Consider the following 13,569-nt stretch of genomic DNA (forward strand, 5'->3'; position numbering starts at 1 on the left):
ATGAAGGGGAACACACTTCCATGATCTTTACTTAGAAAAATAATACTTCCGGGAAAAGGAAAGAAACACACGTGTGGGAACATTTTACAGTTTATAGCTAACTATTATTATAATACACTTAAGGCAACTTATTTGATATCGATTTAAACAAGCGCTCCGTCTTTAAAATAAGTATTTTACGATGGCTCCGGTAAGTACATCGTGTAATAGCTAGATAGATAGTAATGCTGCTAGCTGAAATGTTTTAGCGGTATAGCTAGCTAGCGAGCTAATGTCTAGCTATGTACATACTCATTTTGTTAGCACTCAATGGCTGTAATTTACGCTGAACATTTTGTCAACTACTGTTAATCACCATTATTTTAGTGGACACTATGTTATCCACATATTTTCGAGAAATTGGGCTATTGTAAACAGCCTGTCGTCATTGCTTCAACTAAATACAAATACACTAACTATTAGTTAACTAGTTATGTCTGCACTGCTTGCAGTTTTGACTGATTTTTACCAGAGAGGAACCCTGGCTATATCTACCTGCCATGTGTTGTTGGCTTATATAAGAATTCACATTGCTTGACATGCATTCATTCCATTCCATAGTCTAGCTGTACTAGCTAGTAACTATTCAACCCCAAATCATGTCCTTATGAATACAAAGCACCGACGACCTTTTCTCACCAACAGCCAAGGAGTAAGAAGAGGAAGCCGAGCTTTCGCAGGCTACTGAAGACAAGCAATGTGAAGCTTGACAACAAGCTAAAGAATCGTCAGTTCAAGAAAGAGAGCAACGACAAGAAACACCGCAAGGAGCAGAAGAAACTCCGGGCAGCTATCAAAGATGCTGTCTTGAAGACCCCCCTCCCTCTGGAGCGCTACAAGAAGAGGCCAGGTGTGTGCAGCATGATGACCCACCCATACAGTAGTATAGCTTTAACATTTAGGCCCTGACATCTAGCACTCAAGCTGAATGATGTCTGTACTGTAATCAGTAACATATAGTTTGGTTTACAATTCATGCACTGTTCCACACTATGGCATCGAAATAATTATGTAACCTATGTAAAGTTATTATCATCGATTGTTTTTGTGAGTCCTGTTTGGTGCCGTTAATTACATGTCCCTGTCTGGTGTCTGTTACAGAGGATGAAGAAGATGAGGAGTTTGTGGAGTCCCTGCCATTGGACATGATGGATGAAGATGACCTGGAGCAGATCAAGGCAATGGCTCAGAAAGCCTCCTTTCTCACCAGAGACCTGTCTTCAAGGTAATTACACAGTCCATACAGTATTTTTGTAGGGCTGGGCTGTACACACATGTAGGGCTGGGCGGTATACTGTATTTTAATATTTCTGTATTGATGGACGGACCGGTTTGGGGTTGTACTTGCCTTCTGTAACGGTATTTCAATGTTTGGTGTGTTAAATGTAAAACGCCAGTCCACCATGTGTAACATCCGTTTTTATAGTTTACTCAGTTACTTGAGTAGCTTTCTCCCACCAAGCTTCATACCGTGAAAAATATCCTGATATGATATTTTGGTCGCCCAGCCCAATCCACATGTTGCCATTCCGGATTTCTTTACAGTAATGTTCTATGGCTGGGAATTGCCAGGGACAATACGATATTATCACTATACATAGATGCCGATACAATATGTATTGCGGTTCTCACGATTCTATATGTATTGCGATTCGAATATTGGGATTTTATTACGATAGGATGTTCCAAAGAGATTGCTCACCATATGTCTGCTGCAGAGGGACAAGAGAGAGACACTCGTTTTCTCATGGATCAGTCATGGAAATAAAAGTGCCGAAAACAACTTGCCGCCCTACTTATTAAAAATAAGATGGAGAACAAGCTATGTAGGAAAACTACTGGCATTTTGGTGCAGGTACAGCCATCTAGCGCAGAAATATTGCAATGTGTTATATATCGTCTCAAATGATATCCTATATGTAACTGTATCCCCCCCCCCCCCCCCATCACTATTATGTACCATCTTTCTATCAATCTCATCACAGGTAGATCATAACACACATGTTGAAATGTATAGCTATGTCTAACTACTCTCCTCACTTAACCTTACTTGAATACCTGCAGTGGTCCAGTGCATGCCAAAAAGCGCAAGGGGGAGCAGCAGGGGCCAGAGACTTATGAGAAGATGCCCAGAAAGATGCAGCCAACAGAGGAAAAGGAGCTCATTCACCTCCTGCCAATCAAAGACAAGATCAGAGGCCTCATCCCTCAGAGCATGGAGAAACCTGGTAGGATGATTAATATGTGTTACCCCTGAACATCTTCCCCTGTAAGTTTACATTTCCACCTAAGTCATATTGTTAAAACGTTTTAGAATTTACAGCTCTATTGATACAATTGCGTTGTATTGCTTTGTCTTGTTTTTTAGTTGTGGCAAAAAAGGCTGAGGAGGAGGAAGGAGGTGACCCGACTGGCTTGGAGCAATTTGAAAACGGTACCAGCATCGCGAACCCCTTTGACTTGAGTCAGTCATCCTCTCTGTGTAGGATGTATTGTTAGACCAACTATTGGTAGCCCAGTCCTGATCAGTAGATGAGGTGCTTCTCTCTGTTGCTGGTATGTTTCCACAGAGGATGAGGCTGTGCCCGGGCCGGCCCTGAACCCTCAGGAGCAGCTGAAGCTCCGCACACAGAAGCTGACCATCAGGAAACTACGCATCGCTAGTCTGGGATCAGACATCCTCTCAGACCCCACCACCAACGTAAGCCCTGGTTCGAACAACCCTGCATCTCCGCACCGAACCAATAAAATACATCACTTTCTCTTTGGAAGAGCGGGAGTAGAGTGCCGTCTGAAACCAAGCGGTGCGCCTTGTCAGAACTCTGACGACAGTTCAGCACAGTGCATGTGAAGCACGCCTCTGTTTCATGCTGCGCACCAGAGTAGTTTTTCCACTGTCGGGAGAAATGGTGATACATATATTAATATGTTAATTGCATGCAAATAAAGGTTGCTTCGCTACCACACCCACAACTGAAGCACAATTATGGCCTCGGATTCGCAGGTGGAGACGTTAGAACAGACCCAGGGTCTGTTTCTGTGGCGGCAGAAACACTAAAAGGCTCATGGTTAGTGTAGTTTTTGGTGCTTTTTGAAACCAGCAACTGACAGTAAAAACACGACTTCAACATGTTCAAACTGATGGGCACTACATCAACATACAAATAGTTTTGCAATCTCCGGAGAAAATGGAACGTCTGCGTTGCACATAATATCGCTATGCTACCATATCTATCGCTATGCTACCATATCTATCGCTATGCTACCATATCTATCGCTATGCTACCATATCTATCGCTATGCTACCATATCTATCGCTATGCTACCATATCTATCGCTATGCTACCATATCTATCGCTATGCTAACTTATCTATCGTGGTTTATTTTAGGGATGGGGAGACTTCGGGCTTCCTTAGTAAAAGGGAGTTATGAAATCTGAAGACAGATTACGTTAACCGATACACATTAAACTGATCATATTCATGGTTGCAAACATTAACTTCCGCGCTGCACAGGTGTGCGAGTCGTCTTTCTTTGCCTTTTTAGTACAATAAACGTTGTGCTTTCTTTAACACGGAAGAGGTCGCTGTTATGCCTGAATTTGACCCGATACCAACAAGGAAGTCTGCGGTGTTGAGAGCAGTTGTATGAAACCAATTGGTACGTCAGGAAAAGCTCTCAACCGTGCCAGCCCGCTCTTTATTTCTATTCAGTTCGACTCGCCTTAAGTTTGGCGTGTGAACTGTGCCTTAGACTCCTCGGGCTACTCTTGCTTCCTAGTCCCCATGGCAAAATAGTATTATTTTATGTCACATAGACCAATAATCACATAGCAGAGAGAAGCAGACTTAGGAAATGTTTTGTTTTACTGTTCTTGGTATTGATGTTTTCTGTGTGAATCCAACGTCTGAACTTTCTATCTTTGTTCAGATCAAGAAGCTGAAAGAGCTGCGAGCCATGCTGATGGAGACAGACCCCTATGTGGCCGTGACGGTCAGAAAGCTGGTCATGGTCTCTCTAATGGAGGTCTTCAAGGACATCGTCCCCTCCTACAGAATCAGACCCCTGACCGAGACCGAGAAAGCCTCAAAGGTGAAGAGAGAGACCCAGCAGCTGAGGGAGTTTGAGGAGGGCTTGGTGAGCCAGTACAAGTTCTACCTGGAGAACCTGGAGCAAACGGTCAAAGGTAGTCCACTTCTATCTTTATTTGTTGATATTGATGACTTGCTGGGACTGGCTGATGTTGATTCCTTGTGACTAGTTCATATAGACGGGTTGGTTGTTTAGCAACATGGGGCAAAACAGACAGGGTTGGCTTAGACCGTTGACATGTGAACTATATGTACAGTTACACAATGAGCACTTGTCGCTCAAATACATTGTTACAGTTCTTGGTTAGCGAATTTTGAGCCATATTAGCATACACATGACATCCGTCAAAACACCTCAAAACAAGACAGGATATCAATAACAAGATGAAACGAGCCACCTACAATTTCTCACATGGCAGCTTCTTGTCATTGCTGCGAGCTATCTGACCGATCAGAATCACAACGCACAGCTTCCGGACACATCAACGCGCACACGTCATTTCCGCGGTGTCGGCCAAATTGTCTATTTGTTATGACTGGTTGACGTTGATGATTTGCTGTGACTAGTTGATATTAATGAGTGGCTGCTGTTGGTTGTAACTATTTGCTGTGTGAACCCCCTGCCCCGTAGACTGGAAGCAGAAGAAGAGAAAGAGGAGCGAGGCGGTGTCACTGCAGTCTTATAAGGGCCTGGCTGAGGTGGCCATCCGCTGTATCTGTGAGCTGCTGGTGGCCCTGCCACACTTCAACTTTCACAACAACATCATCGTCACGGTGGTGCCCCTGATGAACGACCCTGTCAAGAGGGTGAGTCTGGGAGGCCCGTATCAACCCCGTAGTTCTACATCTTGTCACGTGGTGTTCACTACAATATTAGCTATAGACTTTTACAATGGGAATGGGCTCTGTAGAGGCGGGTTTCTCTTTAATTAAGATTCGTTTGACTATCAATCAAAAGCCTCTGTTTTATCTTAGATATATGAAGGGTTGTGTTTGTCGCTCGTCTGACTGTTAACTGAGTTGCCGTTATGTTGTTTGTCCAGGTGTCTGACATGTGCTGTGAAGCAGTCAAGAAGCTACTGAAGCAGGACAAACAGGGCCAGGCCTCACTAGGGACAGTCAAAGTTATCTCCGGACTGGTCAAAAGCAGAAACTATGACGTCAGACCAGAGGTACTATTCGCCTACTATTCAAGTCTTTAAAAAAAACAATATTATGACATGGCTCTTAAAGAAATATATCTAAAATGTTCCCACTTCTTCACCCCCACAGCTACTCAAGGTTCTCATCTGCCTGAGGATAAAGGAGGTGGAGGTGAAGAAAGATACAGATGACACAGCTCCCAAAAAGAAGTTCATGAACTATAAAGACAAAAGGAAGAATCTGTCCAGGATGCAAAGGAAGGTCAGTAGCCCACGCACCTGTGTGTAGGGACGTCAAGCGTTCCGCCTGCTGCACAGCCCTATGGACACGCTAGTCTACAGCACCTGGTTAACGTGTGTTTCGCTCAGATTGGTCATCAATTGCACAAAATTGCTGACTTAAAACTGATCAATATCTTTGGTTTTGTACTAGGCTTGGGCGGTATCCTTGATACAGACCTTGTGCCAAACTGGGATAGTTGGTAATACCGGCATTGAACACAAGGGGCACTGTTTTCAGACAGTTAATGTAATAGTTATAAGAGATCTCGCTGGCAAACATTTAGTTGTGAAATCCATACAGTAATTAGATCACCTGGCACATGCTGCACAATAGTGAGTGACTCAAGACTCCAGCCTCTCATTGTTGTGTGCTTATAAAAAAAAACATGTGGCTGGCGACTACTGTAAGAGTCATAATATTGTGGCAGGTGAAATGAAGAACATAATGTTCTTTATTTCCTAACGTATTGCACAAGCTGACTGCAGTTTGCCTTGCTTATTGTGTGTCTGCCTGTGTACAATCTGTGGGTGTACATTTTTTTTTTTGATGTGTCTGAGAAGAGTGTAATGGATGTGTCCTGTCATCCTTACAGTGGAAGAAGGCTGAAGAGAAACTAGAGAAAGAGCTGCTAGAGGCTGAGGCATCAGAGAGCAAAGACAAGAAGCTCAAACTGGTGAGTGTTTATTCCCCAAAGTCACAACCGACCTGAAACGGCTCAATTTGTTTTTTGTGAAAACACTTTCGCGCTTCTTACGGCAAAAGGTCTAACCGTCATTCCAACTGTTCCCCCTCTCCTAGCACACAGAGACCTTGAACATAGTGTTCTTGATATACTTCAGAATACTGAAGAAAGCTCAAAAGTCGATCCTGCTTCCCGCTGTTTTAGAAGGTCTGGCAAAGTAAGAGAGACTACCTGTTCCCAGAGACATGAGTCACTTCCTGACAAATGGAAATGTTTGTTTATGAAATATGGAGGCTTTCTTTTAAAGACAAAATATTTTTCTCCTAAGGTTTGCCCATCTGATCAACCTGGAGTTCTTTGATGACTTGTTGAACGTTCTTCAACATCTTATCCAGTCAGGAGTGAGTATACATATTCTGCCAATCCTATCAAAATACTATTCACATCATCGTGTATGATTGGCTAATGACTTTTTTCCCTCCTCTGTAGGATCTGACCTATCGGGAAAGCCTTCACTGCATTCAGACAGCTTTCAACATTCTTTCTGGTCAAGGTCCGTGATGGTCTACGATGACTGATTAAAAACCTCACTGATTACTGTGTATATTACATACTGTATGTGCTTAAAGGATAGGTTAACTTTTTTGCAACCAAATCCATATTTTGGATGTATATGTGCAGACACTATTTTTGAGATTTCACTTGGTTTTTAATTGAACCCATCAACGATGTGTATATACAGCGAATGTATGTACTTCATCATGGTGACGTAAATGGCTGATATGTGTTCTAGACACAGTATGCTTACATCGTATCAAGGTCACGTGGCGATTGGGTGTCACGTTTTTTATTTTAAATTGTTAACATTTGTATCCATGTTAGCGCCAATCTCTGGGAGGGTCAATAGGAGAATTAACGTGGTAGGTTTGGATAATTGCCTTACGGTTAGGAAAAGATTTAGGGTTAGCTAAAATGATGTCAGACTTGACTCAAACATATCTAGCTACAACCACGCCTGCCCTGAGAACAGTCTTGGTTTCCACTAACGCAATGCTGCGGCAATATGGTACGTGATGTCAGACACACAAAAAATGCTGATTTAGTAGACGGACCACGTAGAACTTAAATTACTGCGAAACAACACATTTATCTCAGTCCCGGATCACGAACGTTGACGTAGTATACTGTTCCTTTAATTAATTTCCCTCTTTTGCGGATAGGTGATGTCCTCAATATTGACCCACTGATGTTCTACAGCCACCTGTACAAGACACTGCTCAAACTCAATGCTGGTGAGTCCAACTACCCTGGAGCTTATTCAAATCCAAGTCTGGCTCTTTGACACTACATCTGTTGTGCTCTGAAGGTCCTCCTGTACCTGGAGTGGCTGTTCATAAGTGTTAAAAGGTCCAAAGCAGCTGTTTTGTATCTCAATATCAAATCATTTCTGGGTACTATGAAATACCTTACTGTGAATTAAAATGGTCAAAAAGAAACAGAAATAACTTCTTAGCAAAGAGCGATTTCTCAAGCAAGAATTTTGCTCGGACTGCCTGGGAGTGGGGAAACTGTGCAGTCATTGGCAGAGAGCTTTGGAACTCTTTCTTATTGGTCTGTTAATTAATTTACCGCATGGTGATGTCACCGTGGAAGGCCAAAACTCCACCCTCCAGGGGGTATTTATTAAAATAAAAAATCTCTTCCACTAAAAGGGCAGCATCATTTTCACAGTATTTTCCCAACCTCGGTGTGGAAATGTATATAAAACACCAGAAAACATAGTTTGTGACTACACTGGGCCTTTAAATAATGTGGATGCTCTTCCCAGGTGCATCTAATGATGACATCAGCATCGTGCTGCGTTGTCTCGACGTGATGCTGACCAAGCGCAGGAAACAGGTGACCCTGCAGCGTGCCCTGGCCTTCGTCAAGAGACTGAGCACGCTCAGTCTGCACACACTGCCCAACGCTACCGTGGGAATCCTGGCATCCAACAGGACGTTGATGCATGTAAGTGTGTGTGCATCTGTGTGTATTATGGAGAGAGATTTTGTGTGTGTGAGAGAGTGCATGAAGAGTGAGAGCATGTGTGTGTGTGTGTGACTAATAAAACTGTGCTCCCCCTCTCTGCAGACCTTCCCCAAGTGTGACATCCTCCTGGACAATGAGGCTCAGGGTAGTGGGGTGTTCCTTCCTGAGCTGGATGAGCCAGAGTACTGCAACCCTCAGAACACTGTCCTGTGGGAGCTACACACACTCAAGGTAAACACGCGAAAAGCACACACACACACAAAATAAATACACACACACACACACAGGTATAGCTGATGGCGTTGCTGTTGTTGTGTTGCAGAGACATTACCACCCAGTGGTCAGGAGGTTTGCCACTCACCTCTGTGCAGGGGCTCCTAGTGAAGGATCTGGAGCGCTAATTGTTCAACTCGCTAGAAGGTAAGAACAAGAGGATCCCCAAACTTCAAATCTCATTTATCCTCTATGAAAAGCCATTTGCTGCTCCTCCAGTTCTCTTACAGATACTCATACAATCCCAGGGTTTGTATGGTCATGAAAATCCTGGAAAAATGCATAAAAAAAATCCAGACCAGAAAAAGTTAAGAAATTGAATTATAATGTCTATTCATGTCATTTATTTAGGCACAGTTTTTATCAATCAAATACAAAAATCTACATATCAGCCAGAATGGGAAGGACACTTTAGCGCGTCTGTGTTCGTGCGCATCAGTTGCATGTGTGCGAGACTAGATGGCCATTGCTCAAAGGAAGAGAGTGACAGTCGGACAGTATAGCAGAAGGCCTAGGGTGACATGTCCCAAATTGTGCGAGAGAGTCTCGCATTTTGGCCCTTTGTCCTGCAACCAATGTCCCACGTTTGTTGCCTCTAAACACTGACGTGATAATGTAGATTTTTTTTGTATACTGAACCAAAAAATAAACGCAACAAGTTAGTTCATATAAGGAAATCTGTCAATTTAAATAAATAAATTAGATCCACTTGGGAGCTTAATTACAGATAGAAATACTCCCCGCGTTAACATTTCCCTTCACTGGAACTAAGGGGCCCGAACCATGAAAACCAGCACCAGGACCATTATTCCTCCTCCACCAAACTTTACAATTGGCACTATGCATTTGGGCAGGTAGCGTTCTCCTGGCATCTGCCAAACCCAGATTTGAACGTTTGACTGCCAGATGGTAACACGTAATTCATCAATCCAGAGAATGTGTTTCCACTGCTCAGGAGTCCAACGGCGGAGAGCTTTACATCACTCCAGCCAACGCTTGGCATTGCGCATGGTGTTCTTAGACTTGTGCGCGGCTTCCCGGCCATGGAAACCCATTTCCTGAAGCTCTCGACGAACAATTATTGTGCTGACGTTTCTTCCAGAGGCAGTTTGGAACTCATTACTGAGTGTTGCAACCCAGGCCAGACGATTTTTTTACACGCTTCAGCACTTGGCGGTCCCGTTCTGTGAGCTTGTGTGGCCTACCACTTCGCAGCTGAGACATTGTTGCTCCTAGACGTTTCCACTTCACAATAACAGCACTTAGTTGACCGGGGAAGCTCTAGCAAGGCAGAAATATGACAAACAGACTTGTTGGAAAGGTGGCATCCTATGACGGTGCCACGTTGAAAGTCACTGAGCTCTTAAGACCATTCTACTGCCAATGTTTGTCTATGGAGATTGCATGGCTGTGTGCTCAATTTTAGACACGTCTGCAACGGTGTGGCTGAAATAGCCAATCCACATACCTTTGTGTAGTTATTTACTTGTCCCCACCTCTATTTCTAGAGACACGTCCTCTTCCGTCCACAACGCTGCCTGAGGAAGACTTGAGTAGTTGAACCGCGTTGCAGTTTAGCGTCTTGATGTACAATGCTGACTGCTCCGATATGTATTCTGTTAATAGTTCACTAAAATGTATTGCAATGTACTGGCCTTCTTTCTTGGATTACCTGCTATTTTAGGGGTCTACCTTACCACTGCCCTCATCTCACTCGCATTTGATCAACAAATTCAAGCACCGCTAATTTAGAAAAAAATGGTTGATTTGTCCCTTTTGCAGGTAGACATTCCAACCTGTCTCTTGCAGTCATGTTGCGCTAATGAAAAGCTATGTATCGTAAAGGGTGTGGTACTGGTGGTGATAAACATTTCTCCAATCGTTGATGAGATCTGATATTCTGCGCTGCGCGAGACAAGACAGGCCAATGTCATGTCAACCAATAACATTTATCAAATCCTTTCGGGCTAAATTCCAGCTCAACTTTGAGAGGAGTTAGGCCTAACTGAAACTTACAAAAAGCATGCCTCTGGCGAAGAGCGTGGCTCTGCCACTTCACACAATGGTGTTGAATTGATGTCTTGGAATATCACAATCATTATTTAGTATTCTACACAACAGAACCAAATATAGTGTAACGTTAGTTACACCCCCAAAAAACGCCTAATTTAATGAGATTTTAGGACGGTTCGCTGAAAAGTAACAAAATAAATTTAATGCGGCCAAAACTCAACAGCGAGTGCCGCCAGGCAGAAAGTGTTTTGATTGAAACAAAATCCAGGAAGGCTATATAGTTTAACACCATCCGCTCTAATTTGCTCACGAAACAGTAATTCAAGAAGATCTAAATGTATATTCCCATGAAACTGATTGAGAAGTGTGTAAGTGCTTTGCACAACGACAGGAGATGGTACATGGTATCAGAGCGCAGCCTCCCAGTGTCACGCTTACTTTTTTTTTTATATAGAGAGGCTGCCAATTGTTGTCATGGAAATTTGGTTAAAAGTAATGAAATTCCATCTGTCAATGTGTATGAACCCTGAAGACTAAAGTAATTCTCTACGGTGCGTGAGATATTAACCAAAGATGTGTGCAGTATGTAAAAAGCGCTAGCCTCTGTTGGATGTAAATGACCTTTAACCCCTCTCAGGCACCCAGTGGAGTTGTTTGAGGACTACAGAGCTAAAGACATGACCTTCAATCCTCCAGTGGCAGCGCCTACCACAAAGAAGAAGGTACACTTCCCTCTCTGTCCATATATATATTCCAGAATGTTATTAGGCCCACTTGACTGAATTGTCTTTGTGCTAATCTGGTCTCCGAACACTTTGCATTTTGTTGCAGGATTATTTCACGATAGGCCCTACCCTGCTGGATGATACATTAAAGCAGCAGATTGATCGTGTTCTCTCAGTGGAGGAAGAGGATCCTATATCGCTGGATTTCTCTGCAGTTCTACCGCAGACCAACAGCACATAATACTTCAGACCCCACCGGAAAACACCCCCTTTCCTTTGCCCTGTATTTTAGTTCTAAATGGACTGTAAAATGGTGACATTGCTTTTTGATCGTTCTCTTTGCTGTTGTTCAGACATTTGACAAGAATGGATACAGTTAAGTGTTGAGTTAAACCACCTGCCTCATTGATTACTCATATCCCTGACCCTACAGTGCCTTCAAAAAGTAGTCACACCCCTTGACTTATTCCACATTGTTACAACCTGAATTTAAAATGGATTACATTGAGATTGTCACTGGCCTACACACAATACCCCATAATGTCAAAGCGGAATTATGTTTTTAGAAGTGTATAGAAGCTGAAATCAAGTATTCAACCCCTTTTATGGAAAGCCTAATTAAGTTCAGAAATAAAAATGTGCTTAAGTTGCATGGACTCGCTATATCATGATTTTTTTTGTGTGACAACCTCTCACAATTATCTGTAATGTCCCTCAGTTGAGCGGTGAATTTCAGGCCAAGGAGGGTCCAATGCCTTGCAAAGAAGGGTACGTATTGGTAGATGGGTAAGAATACATTTTTAAAAAGCTGACATTGAGTATCCCTTTGAGCATGAAGTTATTTACTCTTTGGATGGTGTATCAATAGACCAAGTCACTACAAAGATATAGGTGTCATTCCTAACTCAGTTGCCGGAGAGGAAGGAAACAGCTCAGGGATTTCACCATGAGGCCAATGGTAACTTAAACAGTTTAATGGCTGTGAAAGGAGAACTGGATGTATCGACATTGTAGTTATTCAAACCCAAACGAGTGAAAAGGAAGTCTATACAGAATAAAACATTTTCCAAAACATGCATCCTGTTTGCAATAAGAAACTAAAGTACAACTGCAAAGAATTACACTTTTTGTACTGAATGCAAAGCGTTATGTTAGGGGCAAAGTTTTTTGCAGGATAAAAATAAAATCTTAACTGGTCTGCTTTCCAACCAACACTTTTCAGCAGGACAATAAAACAAGGTCAAATATACATGAGTTGCTTACCAAGACGACTTAATATTCCCGAGGGGCCTAGTTACAGTTTTGAAATTAAATTGTCTTAAATGGCTGTCTAGCAATGATCAACTTGGCAGACCTTGGAAGAATTTTTCAAATAATATTGTACAATCCAGCCAGGTGTGGAAAGCTGCCAAAGATAATTCTATCATGTTTTGAATCAGCGGTGTGAATACATAAGTTAGATATGTATTTCATTTAAAATAAAACAAATGTTTACACTTGTCATTATGAGGTATTAGAATCTATTAAATCCAGTTTGAATTCAGGCTGTAACATTTGGAATAAGTCCAGGGGTATGAATACTTTCTGAAGGATGTGTGACGACAATATAAAACGCAATGTAAAGTTGGTCCCATGTTTCATGAGTTGAAATAAAAGATCCCAGAAATGTTCCATACGCACAAAAGGCTATTTTCTCTGAAATGCACAAATTTGTTTACATCCTTGTTTGTGAGCAATTTCTCTTTTGTCAAGATAATCCATCCACCTGACAGGTGTGGCATATCAAGAAGCTGATTGTACAGCATGATCATTACGCAGGTGCACCTTGTACTGGGGACAATAAAAGGCTACTAAAATGTGCAGGTTTGTCACAACACAATGCCACAGATGTCTCAAGTTGAGGGAGCGTGCAATTGGCATGCTGACTGCAGGAATGTCTACCAGAGAATTGAATGTTCATTTCTCTACCATAAGCCGCTTCCAAGGTCATTTTAGAGAAATTGGCAGTATGTCCAATCGGCCTCACAACAGCAGACCATGTGTAACCACGCCAGCCCAGGAACCTACACACCCGGCTTCTTCACCTGCGGGATCAACTGAGACCAGCCACCTAAACAGCTGATGAAACTGTGGGTCTGCACAAGTGAAGACTTTCTAAACAAACTGTCAGAAACCGTCTCAGGAAGCTCAACTGCGTGCTCGTCCTCACCAGGGTCTTGACCTGACTGCGGTTATGTGTTGTAACCGATTTCAGTGGAAAAATGCTCATCTTCAATGGCCACTGGCACG

At 42.7% G+C, this 13,569-nt stretch overlaps 1 protein-coding gene across 1 annotated transcript; it reads left to right on the plus strand.

The window, feature by feature from the left end:
* Window positions 1-40: 40 nt before the first annotated feature.
* noc3l (NOC3-like DNA replication regulator) lies at window positions 41-11,930 on the plus strand. Its single transcript, XM_055890715.1, has 20 exons — window positions 41-190; window positions 685-889; window positions 1,141-1,264; window positions 2,104-2,267; window positions 2,408-2,473; window positions 2,610-2,740; window positions 3,971-4,226; window positions 4,763-4,938; window positions 5,175-5,303; window positions 5,404-5,535; window positions 6,149-6,229; window positions 6,355-6,455; window positions 6,567-6,639; window positions 6,728-6,791; window positions 7,459-7,530; window positions 8,067-8,248; window positions 8,372-8,500; window positions 8,592-8,689; window positions 11,193-11,277; window positions 11,387-11,930. The coding sequence occupies exons 1-20, from the start codon at window positions 182-184 to the stop codon at window positions 11,519-11,521; spliced, it is 2,412 nt and encodes an 803-aa protein (XP_055746690.1). The 5' UTR covers window positions 41-181; the 3' UTR covers window positions 11,522-11,930.
* Window positions 11,931-13,569: the final 1,639 nt, after the last annotated feature.

This window comes from Salvelinus fontinalis, chromosome 30, assembly GCF_029448725.1.
Source record: "Salvelinus fontinalis isolate EN_2023a chromosome 30, ASM2944872v1, whole genome shotgun sequence".
Lineage (NCBI taxonomy): Eukaryota > Metazoa > Chordata > Actinopteri > Salmoniformes > Salmonidae > Salvelinus > Salvelinus fontinalis.

What these genes read in the sequence shown, in the direction of transcription:
- noc3l (XM_055890715.1), top strand. An exon ending in TCAGAGCATGGAGAAACCTG is followed by an intron (nt 2,268 to 2,407) that starts GTAGGATGATTA and finishes CTTGTTTTTTAG; the next exon opens with TTGTGGCAAAAAAGGCTGAG. An exon ending in ACTATGACGTCAGACCAGAG is followed by an intron (nt 5,304 to 5,403) that starts GTACTATTCGCC and finishes TCACCCCCACAG; the next exon opens with CTACTCAAGGTTCTCATCTG.